This window comes from Apaloderma vittatum, unplaced genomic scaffold, assembly GCF_000703405.1.
Source record: "Apaloderma vittatum isolate BGI_N311 unplaced genomic scaffold, ASM70340v1 scaffold13965, whole genome shotgun sequence".
Lineage (NCBI taxonomy): Eukaryota > Metazoa > Chordata > Aves > Trogoniformes > Trogonidae > Apaloderma > Apaloderma vittatum.
In genome coordinates, this window is record NW_009716601.1 from 363 (window position 1) to 25261 (window position 24899).

A 24899-nucleotide genomic window follows, 5' to 3' on the forward strand; every position below is an offset into this window, starting at 1 on the left:
TGGTGTGTCTGTAGTAATTGGCTCCTGATGATTGATAATGGCTTTCGTCCTGATGTAATCCGAATAATGGTTATGACTGCCTGTTGCACAAGAACTTTGTGAAAAATCCTGTGTGGTGTTTAAAGAACTAGGCTAAACCCCATAACCTTTGAGGTAATTTATTGAAAACTGTGCTGTAGTAGAATTCTAAAGACCTGAGAGTTAAGATGCTTGGAGAACTTTTGTGTTGTTCCTACTAAAGCTTAGCTAAGGTTAAGTTTCAAAGACTGACCAACCTAGTCCTTGTGTATTTTGAGCTTAACTGACTCATGTGGAGTGTTTGCTTGGGCATTTTGCTCCCAACATCTTTTCAAGGATGCCTCTCTTGTTAGCGCTGCCTATATTTTGACTTCCTGAGACAACCTAGGTTACACTTATGTTGAGTACAAGTATTTTCTTTAAATAAAGCATTATGGGGGTTAGGAAGCTAAAATTTCTGTCACAGTCAGGGATAGTGATACCAGTAGCGTTAACAGTAGCTTTAACCTGTTATTGGTAAGGAGCTTTCATTAAGATAGGTACCTGCACTCCTTTTGAGTTTATTGTTTAGCCAGGTGATTCAGGTTGACTCTAATTGTGATCTTTGCTCCTCCATACTTGCTAGGTCACAGCCACCTGTAACACTTGAAGACTTCCTGATAGAGGTTATGTATCATTGCCTGGGTGGCTGACATAAATGGGTTTGGGAGGCTGTCCTTGCAGGTCCTTCAGAGATGTCTTCCTGTTAACAACAGTACTTTGAGATCAGTGAGTATGTCAGTTGATCCACTGTGGATTCCATTAATTCCTTTTTAGTGAAAGATTTTAGTCAAAGTATACTTCTTGTAAATATTTATAATGAATTAGTAACATACTTGCTGAGTTTTACTATATCAAAGTAAGTGAAATAGTTCCTTTCACAAGATACCCTCTTCACAAAACTATTCAGGCAGTTATTCTGCAGCTTTTAATTTGATATTGAAGTAGTCTTGAATTAATCTTTTCGCTGTGAGATCTCAAGCTAATGTGAAATGTATTTTTAAGATTTTTTTGTAAGTAATGATTACAGAAAAGTCACAAAATATTTTTGTTTGTTTTCAAAAGTACTGCTTTTCTGAAGAATTATGCCTAAACAATTGTTTGATGATCATTAGAAGGTAGTATTTTCTAACTTAGAAAGCTGACAGGAGAATTGCCTGTCAGGACTTAAAATTACTGTAAGGAACGTGAATCATGGTACTCATATCCTGAAATTTTATACTCATTCTCTGTGCTGCATAAAAAAATTCCCTTATTCTATTTCCCTTATTCTATAAATTAAGTCTTTTCTGCCATATCATCTCTGTAGACCTTAGAATCAATTTTTTTTTTGTTCTGACAGGACCCACAGTGTAGGGTGCCAGTTACCACTGACATCAGTTGTGTTTCCATGCTTCCTGGGCAACTTGATGCAGCAGAGCGTATGAAGGTGACACTGATGTAAATGTGCCTCCTGTAGCCTCTGTGCCACAGTGCATTGCCCTGCTCAGGTCTGCTGGCAAGATTGTGCTGCGCTGTGTGACTTAGCACTATATATACACATTTTTCCTGTTTTATTTTTAATCCAGATCAATATCTGTATCCGGTTAATGGTGTGGTTTCAGGAGGAGATCTGCAGGCATGGAATGGGTGAGCTGTTTCATGGCTGTGTGTTGCAGTACGAAGAGGGAACAAGCAACAGTGGGGAAAAACTGCATTAAAGCTGATGACAGTTTTGAGGAATGTGTGGCAGCTGTTGAAATTTTTTCGCTTGGAGTGCACCCATTCTGTGAACTTTGCATTTCAATTTTTAAACTTCACAATAAACTTGAGCCTCTAAGAGCTTAGCTGCAACTTTTAAGTCTTCAAAAATGTGTGTTATGTAAGTTTAAAGTAGTCCCACTCCAGTGAAGGACTGGATCGTTAATGTTCACGAAACTGCTCAACAAAACTCAGCTGAAACTTGCTTGGAGTGAGATGTAAAGTCAGGTGATCTTTATGCAACTTTTGCTTTTATACTGTGAGTTTGGACCTTCATAGTGTTGTTAGGTTGTTGTGGAGATGCATTGAAGGCTCTCATCTGGAGTTGGATAGACAATCTGTATCATGTTACAAAAATAATCTTGTCATGTTAATGTGACAATGTGATCTTGAACCTTTCATTTAAATTAGCTCTGCAGTCTTCAGGGAAAGATTGTTCCCCTGAGTACTGTCAGCTGTCTTTGACTCTCTTAATAATAAAACATAGAACATCAGTCAGTAAACATAGTACTGTTTCTAAGGCATAAACTGCTACCATATTTACAAAAAAATACCCTAGCAAACCAAAACCAGCAACAAAAAACCCAACCAAACAAAACCAACTAAATATCCCAACAACCTATCAGTGATCATCTTTGCTTGCTTTTGCATAATCTTTGTTCTAGGTTAGCTCTGCTCCTGTTTTGCACCCCTTTGTTAGGGAGAGGGAGAAGGGAATGCTCCAAGAGAAGGCGAGTTCAGCAATATCTGGAGTAACTCACAAGTTGTTGGGCAAGCCAGAGTTGTTTAATTCACTATTGTTAAGGGGCGGGGGAAGTTCATATGTTATGTTTAACCAGCATTTCAATGCTAAGCATTTTTCTGTAGCACTGCAGTCAGCAGTGCATTTTATCTGGGCATATTTAATGTATTCCTGTTTCTACCTCTTCAACAAGGAAGGTTGATTCTTAAAAAGGAACCTTTTCATAGTGGTTCAATATATCTGACCTCTACTGATGTCAAGCTATTTATAATCCAGTCTCACAAGATTCACTACAGGTAGTGCCTGTGAAAGCCTGCAGAAATTATAATGACCCAATTAGCCTGAAAGGACTTGCTACCCTTTAGAATTTGGTCCTGAAATAGCTGGTGTGTGATGTGAGCTGGGACGTTATACTATCTTAAGTCTTTTTCCTGTGGGAAGGTCACAAACGAGTCACTGATGCTTCTGTATTTGAAGGGTGCTCTTCTGTCTCATGCTGTAGAGAGTAGCATAAGCCTAAACCTTGCTTTCTGCCAAATGTGGAATAGTAGAGAAGATAACAGCATGCGCTTTGCATTATGTCTAGAGGTACATTAGTGGAAAATACTTTCAGCTATATGGTGTTTCTGTCTGGCTGATGCATAAACTATAATAAAGGACAGTAGCATGTTCAATAGCAAAGCTGGCGATTCATACTTGGGGTGCTTTGTTTAGGTTTACATTGTGTGCGTGCTTGTCTCTGTCTTCATAGCTGAGACCTCTGGAGTGGTTTATGGATATGCTGCGTATGTTAGAGCACTTTTTCAGAAAACACTAATTTGTGCAGAGTGTTACCCAAATCACAGAATCATAGAATGGCCTAGACTGGAAGGGACCTTAGAGATCATCTAGTCCGACCTCCCTGTCATGGGCAGGGATGCCTCTCAACTAGATCAGGCTACTCAAGGGTCTGTCCAACTTGGCCTTGAACACCTCCAGGGAGGGGGCAGCCACAATGTCTCTGAGCAATTTATTCCAAATGCAGCTTTTGCAGCTGAAAACTAAACATGTGATTGTGTAAGCAGGTACACCTAAAGCATTTTTCTCCTAATTTCATTTTCCTTCCAGAATTGCTTTTTTCATACTTCCATAGGTAACCAGCTTGTGAGAGAAATGAGGTGGCAACGCTATATTAGGAGCTTAAGTTATTTGAATCCATTTTTATTTAACTTGAAGGGATAACATGCCCTAGCCTTACTGCCTCGCCTTCAAGTTTTGTTGCATATGTGGAATGGGGAAAGTTAAACCGGGCTTTGTAGAGCCTTTGTGTTAGCTAACCGGTGAAATGTTGTAAAGCTTTTACTGAGTTCTCAGTAAAATCTTAGTGTTCTCATCGTAACATGGGAAGTGTATTTCCTTGCTTGAAGCACTAAGAAGTTGCACATCTCTAGTTTTCTAGAGAAAACTTCTCAGCTCCTCATGTAATAATTTTAAATATATTTCCTTCATAAATACTAACTTAATCTTTTCCCAGTTTTAGGAGTTAGTGTGAAAATGACATTACTCTAAATGGTCATGTGCTACTCTATCCAAGTTATATCGAACAGTAAATGTTTTTATACTTTTCTATTCCCAGTGTCAGCATAAGGAATCAGAAGTCCCTGTGTGTTTAATTTGCCTTCTAGTGTAGTATGCTTGTATTACTAATGTATACATAGAGAACATGTAATTAAACATTGTTGAAGCTCAGGAAGAATCCTTTATATCAATAAAACCTAATTGGTTTCAGTTACTGCCCCTGATGAGGAAGAGAGCAAGTGAAAAGATAAGAAGTAATCTTTCCTCCTAAGCTCCTCGCTCTTTGCCAAGGATGCTAGGTAACTCTTGGAGTGGGTTTACTGTAGTTACATGAAGAGTTCTGGTGCGGATCACTGTAGTTCTGCTGCTGGTAGAGACTAGCCTGGGATCTGCCTTACTGTGTTGGCCTGCAGGTTGTCAGATTTTTGCTTACCCTTTGGTTCTGGTGATCGCCATAATACATGGCTTATAAATGACAAATTGGTCTGCTTTTCAGTTTCTTAAAATGCCATTATAATGCAATACTTCAGTCTGCCTTTTTCAGGAAGTTGCATTCTAGATCTAGATGGCATGTGGCTACTGGAAAGCATTGAGCTATGTTAGAAAAGGATTTTGCACGTAATTAACTCCCTGAACAGAACCCGTTTTAATAGTGCAAGACTAAAAGGAGTAAAATCAAAGCAGCAGTTCTCAAACTGGGAAGAGTGTGTTTGCTTTAAAAAAAAAAGGATTTGGAAAATAGTTTAGTCCATCAGCAAACACAGAAATCACCAGGCGTAGATAGGCTTTGGCAAGAAAGGGTTGGTTTGCACTTAACTCTTTGAATGAAGCTGCTTTTTAGTATCTGAAGTCTCACCTTGAATTTGAGCAACAAAGGTTTACATTAATGTAAAAGGCTAAACCTGAATCACATAAAGGTTGTCTTATATATTTTCTCATCTGTTGGAAAACATTAATTTCCTCGCTTTCTTGTTGTCTGCCAAGGAACTTTTTTGATTGATGCTGGTAACTAGCAAATGGACAGCATTCCTATTACTTCTGTAGAAGTGTCTTTTTTCCCCACTTATTTAGGGAGAAGTATTATAGTTGTAGGGGCTGCTTGCTATTTTTTGAAAGCACTGTAGCCAAAGGACTCTATCTGTTCTGTGTTGTTTGACTTTATTATTTCTGCTACATGGATGTAAGAGTACTTGCAAATATCATGAAACATGGCAGAAAGTAAACAAGAGTTTTCTCCCTATCTTAAGATCAGAACCGAGAGCTGTCTCTTACTCTGACAAGTTGTGTAGACATTCACCTCACCTAATCATTAGGCCTCCTGTGCAATCTTGGCCTCCTGTTGCACTCCTGGGGGAGCTTGGGTGTGAAGAGCTTTATTTTAGTCAGACCTTCCTGGGCTCAGTTCAGTCTTTCCCATCTCCCTTCCCCCTTGTTCCTGAGATGCCAATCACTTCCTGCCCAGGAAGTACGGCTATCGCTCATCTCCTGACTCATCTTCATCTTCTCCCTTTCCTATCCTCCACCTACTGATTTCCTCCCCTTCTCCTACCCTCACCTTTTAAAAAATGCAGATGCTCCCTGGGGGGAGACCAGGTGTCTGCTCTTTCTGCTTGAATAAGCTGTTACCGTGGTAGGAAAAAGTTAGTCTAAAGCATTTCCATGCATTGAACTTTACAGGTGTTTTCTGCCTATTTTATTAAATATACTTCATATAAGTGTCAGTGGCTTTAGAGTTCGACTGCTTCGTGTACAACAACAAGTATGTCTAAGCTCAAGATTATTTAATGTAAATAGTCTAGGAAAAGGGGTATGGTCAAGGATCTTTTTCTAAAGACAAAGCAACATTTAATTGGCGTTAAAACTATTGGTAGATTTGCTTTATAAACTGTAAAGTGTATTTCTAAAAAATAGTTCTGAACTGATTTTCTCTAATTTAAACTGAAAAGGCCTTTTTAAACAAAGTCAATGGGAGAGCTGACAAGGAAAGCAGTATTGGTGATTGGAGCATGAGTCGGAGGTATGATCAAGTGTGCTAGCTATTGAGAAGCATATTTAAGATGTCCTTTTAAGTATGAAGAATTACCAACTAACACAACTTACTAAATTCAACAACTAAATATGAACTTCAAAGCCAGATGCTAGCAGATCTCAAGCATGCTTCATGACCAACACCATTCTGGAAGTGTAAAAAGAACTGTAAAACAGGTCTGGTGCTCTGCTCTCCCATCATCTGGGTGATACCCTAGGTACCAGAAGCAGCTGCTGCCAGAACAATGCAAAAGGCGATGGCTTTATACTCTTGGGGTGGCATGATGACAGATCTGTAGCCTGCTTCATCAAAAAAAGGAACATAAGTGGTTTATGCAGAAGCGTGTGCCTCTAGAAGCTATTTTGAAGCTTTGTTCAGCAATCTGAAGGCTTAATGAGAGGTTTTTGTTGGCATCCTTCAAGCAGTCTTGTAGTGACTAGCTGCACTTGTCCCTACACAGGAAGTGTGAGGGTTTTTTTTTCTTGCCAGCTCAGAACCACTCACTGAATCACCTTCATCAGCTGAGCCTGAGTCTGTAACCACTTCTCAGTCAGCCTTGTGTAAGTTAAGCATTGAAGTCGAATTCAAGTCTGAACAATGCAGCCTGATAATGTTTGTAAAACATGTCAAATGTTCTTAACACTCAGGATTTTAAATCTTTGTTGCTTGTGTTTTATGAAATAATATGCTGCCAGACATTTGATCCTGCACCTAGGACAGTCTTCTGTTTTCAGTCTGACATTCCACAACACTTGTGAGGCTTTAAATTCTAGGCAGTTTACCAGAGCACATTGTTTCCTTTTGCAGTGATTTATGTCTTTCTGTGCTTTCAGCTGTATATTGCTGATAGCAAAAATCAGAAAGATAGAGGTTGGGACCTCTTGTCAGTAATATATTTGCAATGCCAAGCAGTAGTCAAGAATTTGTCTCATCTTGTTTTGTTTTGTTTTGTTTTGTTTTTTCCTGATACAAGTCTGCACAGCTTAAGTGCTTCCAAATTTGCTTTTGCAGTAACTCTTAACCCTATGTTATTCCCAACTTGGTAAAGAAGTACGCTGATACCAAGTGTACTTGAATTTCTTTTGACAAATGCTGCCAACACATTTAAAGTCCTTTGACTTATGACTTTGATAGCTCATTTGGTATGAGGCTACTACTGCACTGGCGGTTAGTAGGTAAATGTCAAGGACAAAAGTTTACCTAGGTGTTGTAAACATGTGTACATGTAGTATTAGCATTCTGTTAGCTGTTTGGCTTTGAGCTGTTGTAGTTCTGGCATGTACTGAACGCCTTTTGATCATTCAGGTTTCAGATTCTGAACTATCTTGCAGATGTTTTGGTATATGAACTGGAAAATACTTCATTTGCTAAGTGAAAGCAATGTTCTTGAGGCGTATTGGAGTACTTCTATTACACCTAATCTTGAAGACCATTTCGTGGTACTCAAAAGCAAGTGCATACTTCTGAGTATTTGTTTTGTTCTTTCACTATTTGAGAAGAATTTGATTTGTCTGTTTGTAAGTCATGAAAGAATTTGTTTTCCTGTACTGCATCCCCAACTGTTTTCTGTGCATACCTACAGAAAGGGAAACCTGCAAAAGTATTTAAAGCAGTAATTGAAAACAGTCATACTTAGGTTAGAAATATATTTAAATTGAATAAGGGATTTCAAATTTGATGAGATTCATTCCAGAAAAAATATAAAGTTACAGAACCACCCATCCTGGCTTTCTGAGTACAGAGACATACTAGCTGTCTGTATGGTCTGAATTAATAAATAATTCTACAGTATCTTCTGGTAAGACAAATGAAATGCAGATTTTTGCATAATTATGTCTAGTGTCTCTGTATTGGCACTTACAAATTGCTATCTAAACACCGATCATGTTTTTGAAGGAACTAGTGATAGGATGTGATCATCTAGGGCAGAAATACTTAGAGGGATCCATCATTGTACTAGACTCTTGTATCGTATTTAGTTTTACAGTTTTCTTTGTTTCTCAATAATAAATTTTTTTTTATGGAGGCAAGTTAGATTGACACAGTACTCCTTTCGGGAAACTTCTGATATCTTTCAAACAGTAATTTGAATTAAAAATTTGGATACTATGGAGACCGACGTATTGCAAAGCATGATTTTATTACATATAGCTTCTATACCATATAATATTCTGCTTACACCGTTCTTCTGGTACCTTGATTAGTTCTTGAATTCTGAAATTTTGAATTGCCTTAATCCATGCAAACAAATATTTGACTTTACAAATTAAAATATAGTAACTCCACTGTCACCAAAAGCAACCTTATGGAACACCACTGAGAACATATTTACTTCAGGTAGATTCCTCCCCCCCCATTTGAAAACTCTGCCTTATGCACAATCAAGTTTCCAGGACTTGGTGCTGCATTGTTGGTAGTTTCCAAAGCTGCCTTCAGTGCTTCTCCTTAACTTTAAATATATGCTGGGAGCTACTATATTGGTCAATAATTACTAGATTCAGCAAACCAAAGATTCCTACAAAAACATTCTGGTCTTTGCAGTAGAAAAGTCAAAATAACTTCTCAGGGCAGGGCAATTTGAATGTTTTCAGTTTTTAAGGGTATTCCGGCTGTTCTTTGTGTAATCTGCAAGACTTGAATAAGACTTGAGTAAGGTGTCCTTTTGGGATTGATTTGCCCTGGTGGAAGGGCAAGTATAGGCCTGCTGCTACATGGTAGTGACTTACACCTGCTGAGATGTCTATGGCAAAAGAGCTAAAGGTGCCTAAATCCACCCTGAACTGTACCCAACTCTTAGCTGTTTACTTGCTCTGCAGTGGCTGTTGGCTTTGCAAAGCATCTCTTCCCACTTCTCCTTTGGGTGGCCAAGAGTTCCTCATTACAGGTGCTCAAAACCCGCACATGCTGGTTGTGCTCGTAAGGGGTGGGATTAGCACATGGAGCTTGTGTGAGGAGGAGCATTTTTCTTCCAGTTCAGTGGTGGGACTCAGCAAGCCCCTCGGTTTCTGTTCGATGGTCAGTGTCACCAGCTGTTGAAGGTGAAGTCCTTTCAGGAACAATGTTTCAGGACTCTGTAAGGACCGAAGTACCATTCTGCTGGAGATTCTGGGTTATAGGGATAGACTATCAGACTTTGCTCTCAAAGTTTGAGATGCGGTAACTTCTACAGACTGTGCTATTTGTTGTGTTTTTAAAGATAAATTAGGAGAACAGACTGAACTCAAGTGTTGTTTGTAACAAAGGTCTTGTTATGACACTGCTTGTATCTATGGAAGTCTGATTTGAGGTTTGATCTTTAATGAGCAAAAACTTGAGTTCCATTTAAAGCAGAGTTGTGGGGGGGAAGGGAGGATGACTTCATTGTAGGAGAGGCCACTGCTTTTGCTTTTTTGCTGTGTTTCACTTGTGTTTTGTCCCAGCATTCGGTTGCAGCCACCGAATCCAAGGCATGATCATCCAGCAGAGCAAGTCATATCAAAAGTGTACTTAGCCAAGTGGAAGAGGACTCGACAGTGCCCGAGTATCTGATATGTGGAACTCGATATGTATTGAGTACCTATTTCCAGAAACTAAGTCTGTTTTCTGAAGTAGCTTAGTTATTTGTCTATAACTCTCACTCTTGTCTTACAGCACTATGTAATAATTTTTATGTGTGTGGCAATAGAGGACTAGATTCAATGTACTGGAGAAAATAAGAAATTGCCTAGTTTAATACTTACTTTCAATAACAAGTCAGGATATATGATGTTATGTGATTAACAGCTTATGCTTGATAATGACTGATCTGTTCTTGCTTAAGCTGCTTTCAAATACACAGAGTATGTATGCTCTACAGAATATACTGTACTCTCCACTGGCCTTGACCTCAGTCTCAGGAATGTTTAATGAAATGCGTGACGTTATCAAGTGGTTAAACTTAAGTAGCACACAGTAGTAGAGAGTGGATTAATTACTTAATGTAGATAGAAATATTGCTAACTGACATTTTTATTATCGAAAAGAATACTTAGTTTACCAATTCCTAGTGCCAGTGACACAGCTGACTTTTTCCCATGAGTATTAGTCTTTAAAGCTTTTCTAGTGGTAAATAGGAATTCTGGTTCCAGGGCTCCTAATGCTTGAAATACCAGCACACCCACTCCACAGAGACCTGATCTCAGTATGCAGAATAAGTTCATGACCAGCAGTGGTTTCTTCCTGTAGCTGTATGTTTTTATTCTTGGTTCATTCTAGGAACACTTGAGCGGAAACAGGAGAACTGTGGCTACTTATTCCCATATTTGGTATTGTTCTAGACAAAATGAACATCCTTCTTCACTGAAAGCGAGGGGTGATACGGTGTTTCTGGACAATCTAACCTTCCTGAAATCAAGACTTAATTGTGACAAGGTCACATCGGGTCTATTTACTTTGTAGCTGTGTACAGCTACAAAAAAGTGTTCTGTGTGGAGCTATAGTGATGTTAAGCAGTTAGGTGGCACTAATGGGATGGATTAGGATAAGTGGGCCTGCATCTTCACAATACTAAACTAAAAGCTTGTCTTTACATAGTTACAAGTCCTTGTTCTGTAGCAGAGCTTCTATTGGTCTATACATTAGTAGTGGTGCATTTTAAATTATAAAGAATTGGAGTTAGTGGAGGTTACAAAGTATTTCTAGTGAAATGAGCCCTCATCTTTTAATTGCTGTTAGTAGAAGAGGACGGAATAATTAGAGCATCAATATGAGTTGCACCTTCTAACTTGCTTCTTGAATTTTTTCCTGAGACCTGTACTTGGATGGGCTCATGTTATATTCTGTATTCACCAGTAAAAAATACAAATTAATTCTGTGACAGCAGTATTGTAATCTGTATTTAAACTCAGACTGAATAAAGTTCAGCTCCATGTGTCAGATTGCCCAAAATTATGCCATTATGGATACAGTCTTGACAGAACCAGAACCTTCCAATTCTGGATAAGAAAGGAATGTCTGAAACTTGCTCAGAAGAACAGAACACAATACAAAATTCTGAATCTCTGGTTCAACAACAGGATAAGTTTATAGATTTAAAAAACTTTTTTTCTAGTCCTGAAAGTTTATTTTGTGGAAAGGAATTTGAGCTGTTTATTCTGAAAACAGTCTTAACTGTGTGACAGCTGACAAGTGCTGAAGCAAGTATATTGGGCTGTCTGGGTAGTACAGCCTGTACCCTTAGTGGATAGGCAGATACTTCATAAACCTTTTGCCGTCACTGAGGATGTTCTGATGAGCCGGTTCTGAAGGCAGTACTTTGAATGTAATGGAGAAGCATGTTACCACAATTAATGAATTAGTCATGAATAGCTATGTAGTCTGACACACCTTGAGAGTGTTCACCTACTCAAATCAGGTTTTCTTTTGTTCAGATAATTTCCTAGTGATACAGGCTGAGACATTTCTGCACCTGAGGCCATTAGGTAATTTTTTTTCCACTTTTCTGGTACATGGGACTGTTCTCAGATGAGAATACATTTGAAATTGAACAAGCAGTTAGCAGGCTTATCCTGCTGCTATGTGGTAGGATTTTAGTTTGTGCTGAGAGTGGCTAGAGTCCAGCCTGGGACTGCAAGGGGCAAAGCAAGCTTTACTGCTCCTATCAGTTTGTAACCTGCCTACTGTGGTTTGTACTGAATCTCTAATACTCAGGAGCAGTTAAATAGCTCATAACTTAGTATGAGAAGAGACTTCAACCGAATATTGTTCTAGAATGCCCTTAAGTGGGATGTTCTTAGTCTGCACTTCAAAATATGCAGCTGAAGAATCAGTACTTGGGGTGTTAGCTACCTCACAACAGGTAGTTAGAATTGTGAATTTTACATTTGAAGCAGACGATATTTTTATTTTTATTTAAAAATTATTTTACTTGGGGACTACAATTCGATCTTAAAGTTAGAAGTGAAGGTTATTGTTTTGTTTTGGGTGGTTTTTTTTTTTTGTCCCCCAGGGCTTTGGAAGTATTTTGTCATTCTGTTCTTTACAGATGTAGAGTACTAGGCTAACTGTAAAATTCTAATCCTGTTGCTGTTTGCCCATTGAGAGTGCAGGTGTACAAACAGGAACAGAAAAAACAAAGGGGAAGTTAATATCATCTGATTGCCAAAACAAAAAAGCACCAAATCAGTAGCTAAAATTATGTTCAAGCTGGTAACAGGATACAGTGAACAATGAAGAATGATTTTTATGTTCTGTAGCCAAATATGTCCTTTTAGGGCTTGTTTTGCAATTATTCTTAACCAATTGAAACTCTTGAGGTGGAGAGAAGTCTGTTTAAATGAACCCACTTTGTTTGGCATGGTATCTCAATGAGTTGCCTAGTCACTTTCTTTTCATTCTTGGTATTTTCCAAGACTTGGGAATATACTTAAGAATTACTACTCAATTTTCAGGTGCATGGGGTGTTTTTTTGGGTTTTTTTTGGATTTTTTTTGAGTCATTTGAGGCAAGTCAGGACACATAAGTATTAGAACTAGCAGGTGAGGGAATACTTTGTGTCATTCTATCTGTTTCCTACTGGAGCTGTAATAAAATAAACTGTTTTCCCCTTTGTTCCTGACTTGTCCTCCAATCTCTAGCACGATGGTATACAAGAACCTTACTGAAGTACCAAAGCTGTGCAGAGCCTCTGCGAGCGCTCTCTCTGTGGATATTGTTTTTGTTCTGGTGTTACTGTAATAAGGAAGTACTGGGGAGTGTGTCTTAAGGGGTGTATTCTGAACAGCTGCCATGGCCTCTGTGTTGTGGAGCTCTCCTAGGAGAGCAGATTTCTATGGCAGTACATAGCAAAAGCAAACTTGCAATGAAACACATTGTATTAGGGTTAAGAAGTTCTGTTTTGTATTTTGCATTAAGATGATGGAGATGAAAATGGATGTACAAATGTTATCTCCATTCATGAAGCTGGCTGTATGAATAAGTCACGTTATTACTTAAATGTCTGCCTAAGAAGCATGTGATATTAATGGTAGATGAATAATTAATTTTTATCTTCATAGTAGTCCTTACAGTTGCTGCTATAGGATATTGGAGAATTCTTAACAGTGCAATAAAATAAGTAAGTAAATAAATAAATATACATACACTACTCAATTTGTGCATTAGCACTAAATTGGTAAAATACCACTGAGGATAAATCTCTAATAGGAATCTATGGAACAGTTGGTGTTAGGCGCTGCCTGTTAGGCGCTGCCTGTTAGGCGCTGCCTGTTAGGCGCTGCCTGTTAGGCGCTGCCTGTTAGGCGCTGCAGTTTGCAAGCGTGTGTTAAAAGGAAAGCCCTTGCATCATGTTAGCTATTACTGTACAATTTTAAAATGCAGACTATTTTTTGAAGCTGCTGTCAACAGTAGCTGAAAGCAATACAACTACTTTAGAACTGCACTCCAGAGTAAAAAGATCTATTCTTGCAGTATTCCTTGGCACTACAAGTAACTGAAACCTCTTCGATACTTTATTTGAAGGTTTTTATCCCTTTTGACAGCCCTTCTGACCATTACTAACTCACCAATGACTAAGTTACTAGTCTTGCTCTCTTTGGAAACTTGGACTTTGCCTGATGCTCTCCCATGCAAACACTATGCAAATCAGCCCTTGCTGAGCACTGGGATTTGACAGGAGCAAACTCCAAATCAGGATAGCCGCAGGCTGCCTCCTGTTCTTTCTCACTGCGTTTCAGTGCAAACAAAATGATTCTGGCAGTCAGACACTGCACAGGGACTATGCGGATGTGCATCTGCCTATCAAATGGTCTAATTCTTTAACCTACAGCTTTTAAGAGGTGCTTTCATTAACTGGATGAGGCATGCTTAGCTGTACAATGCAGTTTTTCATACAGTTGTTCAGATAAACATTTTGTAGAGGAAAGGAAAAGGCAGAGGGCTGGGATGGGTGAAGATCACATGCCTGGTGTGTGATGTATCTTTCCACTGTTGCTTCACTAGATGATACATAGAACTCTGCATGTTAAAAGAGGCTTGTAAAAAACCAAGCTTTTCTTAGTTACTGTACTTCACGTAATCCAAAGCATGTAGTGGCATCAGTGAGGGTTGTGGGAGTGTGGTTCCCAAACCTACATCTCTAAATGACCAACCTTATGGCTTCAAATCCCACCTGATTCGCTGGAATAGTTAAAGCATTCCAGGCCTTATGCCTTTATCCCCCTACCTATGTCCTTTACGTCAGGGAACAGGACACCTGCTGCCCTCAGGGCACCTCGATGGGGGCGAATAGCCCAGCCCTGGTGAACAGCAGTGCTACACCCAGTAGCAGTAGAAGTAGTAGGGGGTGACGTGACTGTGACCTGTGTTCTGCCACCTGACTACAGCTGCTTTGAAATGCTACAGTAATGCGAGGAAATGCTACATGCTAAAACTAAACAGTTTCTCACTAAAATTAAAGTCAAATCAATAGGTACATGAAATGATAGGATGAGATTTTTGTGGTGCTGCATATAAAGCTTAAAGATTTCATGGGAAACCGTAAAGTGGGTTGCTCATCTACATGTTTAGAAACTTAACCAGATGAGGTAGTCTAGCGCACACAGGCTTTTAGGTGCATGTTTCTGCATTTAATACAATTTAACCTACAGGAGAGGCATTTTGTATTGCTCATATTATAATCAATTTATAAATTCTACTAAGGAGCAATTTCTACTAGTGTGTTCTTTTTTTATTTTGAAAAGCCTAAAGAAAAAACCCTGATACTTTCCTTAATTCACATAGGTGATTGTAATAGCTCATGTTAACTAGATGTATTAACGATGGAGTGAGCCTGAGATGCTAAAAGTTGTATTCCCACTAGCAAAATAGTGAAGACTTGCAGATTTGTTCCATTGCTGGCAGCCTTTACACCTTGCTCATTAGAAAAAAAAACCCAAAAGAGTAATGAGTTACTGTGGTCTTGTTTGGTTTGGTCTTATTGGACTTAGATTTGTTGATACTCTTTTGTGTGTGTTTGTGAAACATTGGAGGGTGTTTGAAGCTCAAATTCCGTGAAACAAATGATACAAATGTCCTTCATTTCAGCGTGGCAGATGAGATGGAACCTCTTACTTAAGATTTCAATTAATCTTCCAAAGTCTTAAATGTGCAGACAAGGAGGAAAAATTAAGGTGTGTGGATTATGCCCTCATATTTTTATTTTTATTTCTATTCTATTCTTAATTAAGAAAAGGAGCCTCTCTAAAAATGGATAGGCTACCTCAGAATTGTCTTTCCTTACAGTGCTGCAGGGACCTTCATAATTGGCCTAGATACTTCTTGCAGAAGCAATGAGAGATGATTTTCTTTTCAACAAAACCTAATTAGGCATAAATAAAACTGGCAGAATAGGTTGGCAAGTTATTACAGATACCTGCATATTTCATGATTCTTTGTCCTTTTTTAATTACGTGTTCATAATTAGAATAATTTTGGTTTTGAAATCCTGAACAAGTTCCAGTACTTTAGGTGTTGAATAATTCATGCTAAACTTTGTTTACATATTGCTTATGGTAGCAAAGAACCTCAAACACTTGATTAAAAAAGAATTTTACCACATTTATTTATTCACAATTATCCTCTTGTTAAGAACAACATTTAGACACAGCTATCTTGGCAAAATCTTACCCATATCTATGTGAAGAATGGTACTATGCTAAGGCTCAGCATTGCATTATGAGGATTGCTCAGATCTTTCCCATTTCTGTATTTTTTTTATTATTATTTTATTCTATGGAAGAATGTTCCAACACACTTTGTTTCCAGTTTGTTGTTTTCCTTTTTTTTTTAAGGGCCTTTTACTTCCAGGCTTGTGTGAATGCTATGGCTGAGTATTAAAGCAGCTTGACTATAAAGTAAGCTGCGCTGGAGTGTTCTATTACATTTATTCATAGATGTTAAAGTGATTCTGAGCACTGACTCCTTCAGACTATGCTAGAGTGATGGTTTGTGGTAGTATCGGCAATAGCTTAGTTTTTTTCAAATTCTCAAATCTGGTAACTGACAGAGGTCACAAGGAATTGTCTAGGATTGTGTAGAGAAAAATCTTGCCTGAAATAGCTTGGAAGAACTTGCCTGTAAATTCATATCTAAATCTTCTTCTAAAAGAGAATATTTTTATGAAAATAGTCTCATAAATATAGAAACATGTTACAGCATCAGTGCTGTAATGTCTTGTCATGTGTATTCAAACATCGTAAGTCAGTGCTCCAAGAGGTTATGGTATTGACTTAAATTCTTGGTCATCTAAGAAGCTCATGTAATCATATTGTCATGAAATTTTGGGGAAGACACCAAATGGGCAGTAGTGAAGAAAGGGCAGTATCTGTGGTCTGCAGGCAGTGACAGTACCTTTGTTGCTGCACAGAGCTGTTTCTAAGGTAGCAGAAAGATGAAAGCCTGACCTGCTTCTGAGATAGAACTTGAGCTGCTTGTTCGGAACCGTTCTCAAGACCCATCTGAGCCATGGGATGTCTGCTGCTTTAGAAACCGAGGTCAGCTGAGACAAGACTGAGTATTGATTGCAGAAAAGGAGGCAAAACCAGGCAGCTGTGTAGCAGCAGAATTGGAGTTTGATCTCAGACAGTATGAAAATGGAATAAAGCTCTTTCATGCCTTCCAGCAACTTAGTGAAAGCCCTGAAAAGGTACCCTCAGGATTAGGATTATCTAAAGGCTAATGCAACATGTTGAACCCCTAGCACTGCAGAGAAGTCTATAGAAAAGGGTCAGTGTTCCTTAACAAGTTGGGTTTCGGTACTGCTCCTGGAATTTTTTGTGTCTCCAGTTCTCAGTCTAACTTACAGGTGTGTCAGTGTTTCTAGGTCAGGTGTGAGGAAGGCGGAGAGAGCTAGATGTCTAAATTATTTTTCAGTTAGCTTTTTTTGCTCTAGTAATAATTTGAGCCCTAGATATTAATGTTAAGCATTCTAACATATTAAAGGTGGGGGGAAAATAGCTGTTTCTGTTCCAAAACTTGTCTTTGTAGACTAATAGGAACTATAATTTTACCTATTAAGTGAACATCTACCTGTAGTTAGCAAACCAAAGGTACTGCAGATGCACGTGTTGGTGCAGCCTACATAATAACCATAGAGACCCAGCCCCCTAGCTGTTGAAGGTTATATTAAAAAATGTTGGGCCAAGTATTTCCCTTACATGATTTGACTAATAAGCATTATTATGGTATTCCGTAAGAGTAGAATGAACTCTTCATATTCCAAATGCATTTCTATGCTTCTACCTTTTTTGGGGCATCAGCTTCATTGGCAGGATGCAGTGAGCTAATTAGCCAGTGGCGATAATGTGTATTCATTTTTAGTTTTATGTTGTTGAGTGCCATATCAATTATGGAAATATGAAAGTCTACAGAGCCAAGATACAAGCTTAATATAAATTGGAGTAAATAATATAAAGCACGGGATCTGACAGGAAAGGGGTATGTCAGCCTTATGAATTCTTGAACAGGCTGTTTTATTTAGAAAAATGTTCAAAGAATAGCACTCATCATATTGGCTAGAAAGATACTGTAATAAGAGCCAGTGAAGTAAACCTTACGTATCCATTAAATGAAAATAAGCCAGTTATTCTATACAACCAGGGTGTTCTTAATGTGATTTCTTCTCAAAGCTGCCCTGGACTGAGTAACCAAAACTGTTCTAGAAAATTGATACAATTGCAAATATTAACTTTATTCATAATGTGCATGTGGACGATAATCTGATTATGGGAATATCACTGTTATGGATACTCAGTGAGATCTGCTTGTCCCGGCATAGTGTAATTATTGGTTAAAGTAGAAATCAAACCCTGACAAAGGTTGAATGAACCTGTGGATGGAACTGTCCTGTTCTCACTTCTGCAGCTTCACTTAGAGTTGCTTAGATTTTTCCTGCTGTCACCGTGTACTTGTCAGACAAAGATCTCCTTGTCCCCGGGTGATTAGGTTTGGTCCTTACATGCATAACTGAGAACTTGGGAGTGGTCTGCAAAGTTTTATGTATTGGATCTTAACATCCTTGCTGTGGGATGAGGTGAAGAATTGGACTGTCAGGCTGGCAGGGGGATGTGCTTTCTGATGAGACTCCTGTGAGCTCTAGAAAACGTGTGCTCCTGAGCTCCAGTATTGTTGTGTAGCCATCCTCAACCCGTATGCTGGAACCGGGTAGGTAAGCACTTTGACAGAGATGAATGCACAACTGAGCTGAACTGGTATCTGTCTGGGTCTCCTACAGGCACAGTGAGTGTGTGCCGTATGCTCCTTTCCCCAAGATTTTGCTTTCTGTTGCTTTTTGATTAAGAGCAGCTTTTTGGGAGTTGATGTGAACTTGCAGATTTGGTCTGTTGGAAGGATGTGTAACTAGTTCCTGAGGTGGAATGCTCAAAGGAATTCTTGTTTGTTTTTTATGTAATAATTAAACAAGGAAGCATTTCTGTCTGCATGCACCAAAATAAATGTTAAGCTTAAATTCTTTTAAGGAGCTAAATGAAAGGTTTAATCAATGTATCAAATAGTCTGTTTACCACAATGTCTGAAGTCAAATCTGATTTCTTGCATGAACAGCAAAATAGGAAAGCTAATAAAAAGGAATTAGTGGGTTGAGCCACATGCGTCTTGCCACCCAGGTGTCAGCTCCACTGTAGGTGAGCGAGCACCACTCCCTGAGCCTTTCCCTGTTGCTGTGAGTCAGTGCTGCCGGCGTAAACAGGAAGCTGCTGTAGTCCTGGAGCTTTTATTCTGTTTACTCAGCACTCTGTGAAATTAAAATAAACACAGAAAACAATTTTTACATTAGAACCTCCCCCACTGTGGAGTTCCTCCTGGACCCCCTCAAACAACCTCCTCCAGTCACTGTCACCAGTGAGAGGAGTTGACAACTCACGTGTGAAATGGGGACACTGGTGTGGAGAGGGCACTCCTGCTTCTCCCTGAGAGAGTAATGACAACTCTTCAGCATTTTGCAGCATATCCGCCTGCCCCGATGGCAGAGCTGCCCAGCGATCCTTGGTCAGGTCGTCCCCCCAGTACGGTGACTTGTGTAGAAACCAAGTCTCTCGAGCTCAGAACACGGAACACAGTCTGAGGACAGATGGTAGAACTCTAATCCAGCATGGAAGTAGATATTCTTGAAGCCACCTAGTTGGGAAAATCCTAGATAAACCTTACAGTATGCCTTGAAATTCTGTAAGCAAGATTTTGGCAAATGAGCTCTTTATCACGGGGCAGCAGTCTGGCACAACACAGCGGTGATTGCCTTGTCCTGCCCTGCCCATCCCACTTGAAGTGGCTGTACCTACAGGAGAGCAGGTCTCACAACAGTTGGGAAGTTCAGAGCATTTATTTAAAAAATAGGTTAATTTGAAACCAGTGGCCATTGCAATGCCCGTGTTAAGGAATGAGCAATCAGCTGCTGATTTCTTATTTTTGGCACCGAGTTGTTAAATGTTATAACTCTGAGCAGTGCATGACACTAACAAAGTTTTGTGGTGTCAGCACAAATGTGCGTTTTGGTACATACTGTTGAAAAACCTATCTTGGCCACAGTTATCTGCTGGTTTTGCTGTTTTATCATGCTTTATTACAATAGTGTTTTTCTTTAGCCTGAACTGCAGCAGACATGTGACTATATGATAATCTCCACTTAAACGTTTTTTTTATATTCTCTCTGGCTTGTTAGTTAGTTTAGAAAAACCTATTTTTTTACCTAAAAGGAAAAAAAAAACCAAACACACGAAGGAGATCTACTGTGGTTTTCCAAAATTATTTTATATTAATATTTTATTCTTGGAGATAATTTAGTTAATGCACTTATTTTATAAATCTTTCATTTTTTAATGGAATTGCTACATAATTTTACTCACCTAGATGAAGTGAGTAATGTAAAAACATCTAGTTTGGTATTCAACTGTATATTGATATAACTGTAAATAAACCAAAGTGTATGCTGATCCCTATAACCTGCTTAATGTGCTGTATTCTTACCCACAGTGCATTAGCAATTGTTGAGATAAGGACAAATACACACAAGAACTGTAGTAGTTTGGTAATTCATTGAGAAGAAGCTAATATAGTATCACACGTAGAATATAATAATTCCTTGCTATTGCTGGAGTGTGCTAGTGCATCCTATTGGAATTATATTCATTCGTAACCAGAGGTCTTAAGAATATGTGCTAAGTAAATGGAGGGGGGAAAGAAGGTAGGTTTGGGGTGATAGGCAAGTAAGAGTGTCTCCATAGGTAGTGTATTTTTAAGTCAATGAAATGAGCACATTGAGGCATAGATGTTTTAATTCTTTAATTAAATGTCTAAGCCAAACCAAAATAGTCTATTGATTGAGATTGTTTCAGTTCCTTTACATACTTGGAAGGGATAGCTTTTCTTTCTCTAAAATAAAATAATAATAAAAAAATTCCTTCTGTTATCTGTGTATGACAGCTGGTACAACGGTATTTGTAGATCAGAATTCAATACCCATCAACTTTAAGAAAGGCATGTTGAGGTAAAGTTTCAGCGTGCATAAAAAGGATAAAAGTTATTATACTGCAGTTATGGTTCATCCTTCTCTAGGAACATATCTTAAAAGCTGAGCGGTTGCAGGGTTAGAACAGCTGTCCTGAAGGGTTCCTTGGTGGCATTTGGGACTGTTATTCATGAAACCTCCTCCCTTGATTGACTGTTTCAGCGAGGTTTAGGCAGCCTGGGAGTTGCAGTAGCTGCGAAGTGGGGGGTGGGCTGAGGGGACCAGGTGTTCCCAGTGGGGCAGGGGGCCAGCTCCTGTGGCTGGTGGTGGCCCCTGACATGGCCATGGACATGGACATGAACCTGGCTCAGGCCTGTGGTCCTCCCTGGTGTCCAGACTATGGGCCATTTCTGAGTTTTTGTGTTAACTGCTTTGCTATTAATTAACCAGGTAACAGAAAGTTACATTTTCTTCATCTTCTAGAAATAGCAGACTAGAGGTTGAAGACAAATTGCTGGATTTTTATTACTCTGATTTCATTAAGCTTTTTCAATGATTTGGTATTTTTAATGGAAACCGTAGAGCTATCTTGTGTGTGTACTGATGCAGAATAGAAAATAAAACCAACTAGAATCCTTAGCAGTCTGGGAAAATAGGTTATGACTCAAGTTTAACAGATGTAGTGTGTTAAACTGTGCAGAAATATAATATCTTAATGAAAAATCAAACCAAAAGTCTTACTAGTAGACACATAGTTCTTGATCCAAATAATGTTTCCATGCAGCACAATATACTATTTAAGACATTGACTATCATTTTATTTGTAAAAGTTTCCTTTGGCAATCTTATTCCAATAAAATCAGTTGCTGAAAAGTAAATATTTATAGGAGAGTAATATTACAGATAAAGTTCTATAGTAAATTCAAGGAAAGATTCAAAACTGTAATTTTGGCATCTTCTCTTTTTGCCATACTTTGTGATTACTGGCGGTATCGCTATTGAGCATATTTTTCTAAGTTTATTGGGGTGTAACTAAAACTACAAGCTCTAAGTATTTTCTTTCAGAGCATAGTATCTTCCTGCTTATAATCAAAATACTGAACTGACTGTGTAAACATTCATTGTTGGGAATAAGATATTTTTATTCATTCGAAAGTGTAAGTGACATTACTGGAAATTGATTCGGTAGATGCAGACGGTGGATCTGTTGTAACTGATACTCTTTGGCTGCAATGGAGTAATAACTAAATGGTGTTTATCAGGAGCAGTTTTGTTCCCTAGAAATTCTACAATACTATCATGATTTCACTGTTGTCTTGTCAACTTACCAATTTAAATACCAAGTAATTAATTCTGAAATATTGTCATCCTTTTAATTTTATATTCTGCATAGATGAAAAGAAGCAAAACCTACAGTTAAAAATACGGTTAAAATAATTATTCTCTTGATATTTGCTGGAACACCTGAATCCAGTAATCTTTTGTGGAAGAACTGTGTGTCTGTAGAAAGGGAAACTCTGACAAAAGGAACAGGTAGCATTAAATTCCAGTCAGAGATCAGGTCTTCCAGAAGGCATAATGGCAAATATTTAGTCCTCTTGTGTTGATAACAAAGAAAAATTGTATAATTCACTTTGAATGTTTTTTGTGGTGTGGGTTTGGGTTGGTTTTTTTTTTTGTGTCCCCTGCCCCCAGCCATTTTGTGTGCATTGCTGAAATTGCAAAGGCAGGGCCTCAGGTGCCCAAGGGAGAGGCAGCGGCATTTTGTCTGATTTTACTGACTGAGTTTTCAAGCTACATATTTCAGTTACAGACCGTAAGAATACTTTTTGTGAACTTGACACAGAGGAAGGCTTAGAATAAATTCATCATAGACAAATTGTTTTCTGTTGTCTTTTTTGTTTTTAAATAAAAAAGCCAAACAAATGAAACAAAAGCCAAACCAAACAAAACCCATACACTGATCTTGTTCCCAAAGTGGTGGAGGAGACCTTGGGGGCATTACAGCTCTGTAGCAGATCTTGTGATCTTTGGACTCCGAGATCCCAGATGCCCTGTAGCATTATGGGGGAGGTGGCATGTAAATAATTTCAGAGCATTTCTTTTCCAGGGAGATATCAGGAGGAGGAACCAGCACGCCTTCTTTTTTTATGTGATAATGGTGAAGGGGAGAAGGTCATATACACAGTATATGATCCTGTATTGTACAGGTGCCAAAACAAATTTTAATACTCTATAGAACTGTGACAGCAGGTTTTGTTTAAAATGTACAGTATTTTGTAATATTACTTGTAAGATACATGATTGGACAAACCCCTTTGAAACCTGTTTTTAGTGGAGAAGAGCGACAGATGTAAAAAGCTTTCTTGCACAGTAAGGACTGATGCAGCAACAAATTCTTTGTTGTAATTGTTCTCCTGCATTTCCTTAACTTGCACAACAAGGATACGGATGCAAACTGCATATACAATTTACAGATCAAGAGTTAGTGTGCATGGATCAGGCTCAGTGAAATTATTGGAACATGTGTGTGTGTGTTGTCACAAGCCTTATCCTTAATCCACCACAGCCACGGGAGAATTTGCTACCGATGGCATGAGGAACAAGCTGCACTCAGAAGGGCTCTGGAGACTGCTCAGTAAGTTAAGTAAGACAGTTAATGTCTAAGAGAAGTCAACCATGTTAAGTGTATTGCATTTCCTTGAGAAGATTATTTCTTGGAACATGAGGCTGTAGCCACCCAAAAAGCTGTGGTGTGAAGAAACATGAATTTACAGTTCATTAACTGCTTTCTGGTACCTGATCAGTGTCTCTGTAAGTTGTCTTAAATATTTATGCATGTTAGTGTGATGAGCTCTCAGACTTTTCTCCCATTCTCATTTTGTTCTGTTGAGTAGCTGTGCCCTATTTTTAAGAATAATCTTTAGAAAATATTAGTGAAAATTAATACTGATGCAATGCATCATCACAGTCAAACGCTGAAGTAACTTTTATTTTGATAATGTTCTGTTTATCTTACGAGGATGCTGATGTGTTTCCTGGCTCTTGAAAATGAGCATAATGCGTATGCCCTGTAGACCTCTCACATTCCCATAACTTATATTGGTTTACAAGCATGCGTTTGCTATTCAGGTAAGCAGGCTCTGGTTTCTGTCCTGTTCCCCGGCTGTGCTGGCCTTGGCTGCAGGGAGGTAGAGCCCTGGCTGCTCCCTGGCTCCAGCGCCCGGAGCAGGAGGCGGTGGTAGGGCAGGCAGGAGCTGGTGGGAGCCAGTGTGGGGGCAAGTGGGATCTCCCACAGCCTGTAACCAGCTCTGAAGTCAGTCCTTCTGGTCACACACTGAGTCCAGTAGTGAGAACTGGCTCAGTATTTTATTTTACTCAGTATTTTATTTCCCTAGCTGTGATCTTTGCTGATAGTTTTGGTAGTTTGCTGGTAGTTTCCATTGCTTAATAAGTTTTTGATATTTTTAGTTTTCTGTATGTCTGTCCTGCTGCTAGATGCTCAATATTTTTGCTTTGTTATTTCCTCAAATCTTAAAGCACTACTTTTTGTCTCCCTTAATATTTCCCTCATGTTAAATTTAAATAATTTGACTTTTATATTTGTCCATCTGTCTGCTTCTGCCATTTTCCTTTAATTTCCTTTTTGCGTTATGGTCATATCATTGCAGCTGATGTATCTTTTTTTTTTTTTTTCCTAGTGTTAGATATACAAGAGCTATTTTGGAGCACTCTTGTCTACTATGGCTTCTCAGTTTTGATAATCCCAGCTGAGGACCAAAATTCACATTAAATATTAGTGCAATATTCTCTGTTGAGAAGAGCAGACTCTTTCACCTTACAGAAATACGTGGAAGATGCCTGTAAGTGGATTCTCCAAGTATGCTGTTTTGATGGATGATAGAATTGCAAAAAAAAATTTATTTCTTAGATGGAAAAAGTGCTCCAAATTATGCATGTGACTGGTGATATGCCTCCACTGGTAGAAGTACTGATGTCAGGTGTAGAGTAAATGGTGTGCAGCTTTTTCAGTTTTGTGACATCTTTGGTTAAGATGATGGCTGTGTATCATGTAGTGTTGTATTCATAATGCTAATATGCGTAGACAGACATATGCCTCCAAAACTACAAGGAATTTATGCAATAGTGCTCTGTCACAGCTGAAAAGGGAAAGAAAAAAATCATGCTTGTGATCATTTGACTCACTCACTTCCTCATGGGGGCTGAGAATCCCTTCTGCACCGTGATGGAGGATTGATACGTGCTGCTGACAAAAGCTCAGATTCAGGATGGCAGTTTTTCCCTTTGTGGGAACCAAG

The 24899-nt window shown here is 38.7% G+C and overlaps 1 protein-coding gene across 1 annotated transcript in view; it reads left to right on the forward strand.

Moving 5' to 3' along the window:
• LOC104274082 (unconventional myosin-Ie) overlaps window positions 1-24899 on the forward strand; it is a gene marked incomplete at its 3' end in the record, with an annotated part of 69448 nt that overhangs the window by 346 nt on the left and 44203 nt on the right. The window contains exons 2-3 of the mRNA XM_009869608.1: window positions 9545-9645; window positions 10359-10408. Of these exons, the coding sequence (XP_009867910.1) occupies window positions 9545-9645; window positions 10359-10408 (151 nt within the window). The remainder of the gene's footprint in view (window positions 1-9544; window positions 9646-10358; window positions 10409-24899) is intronic.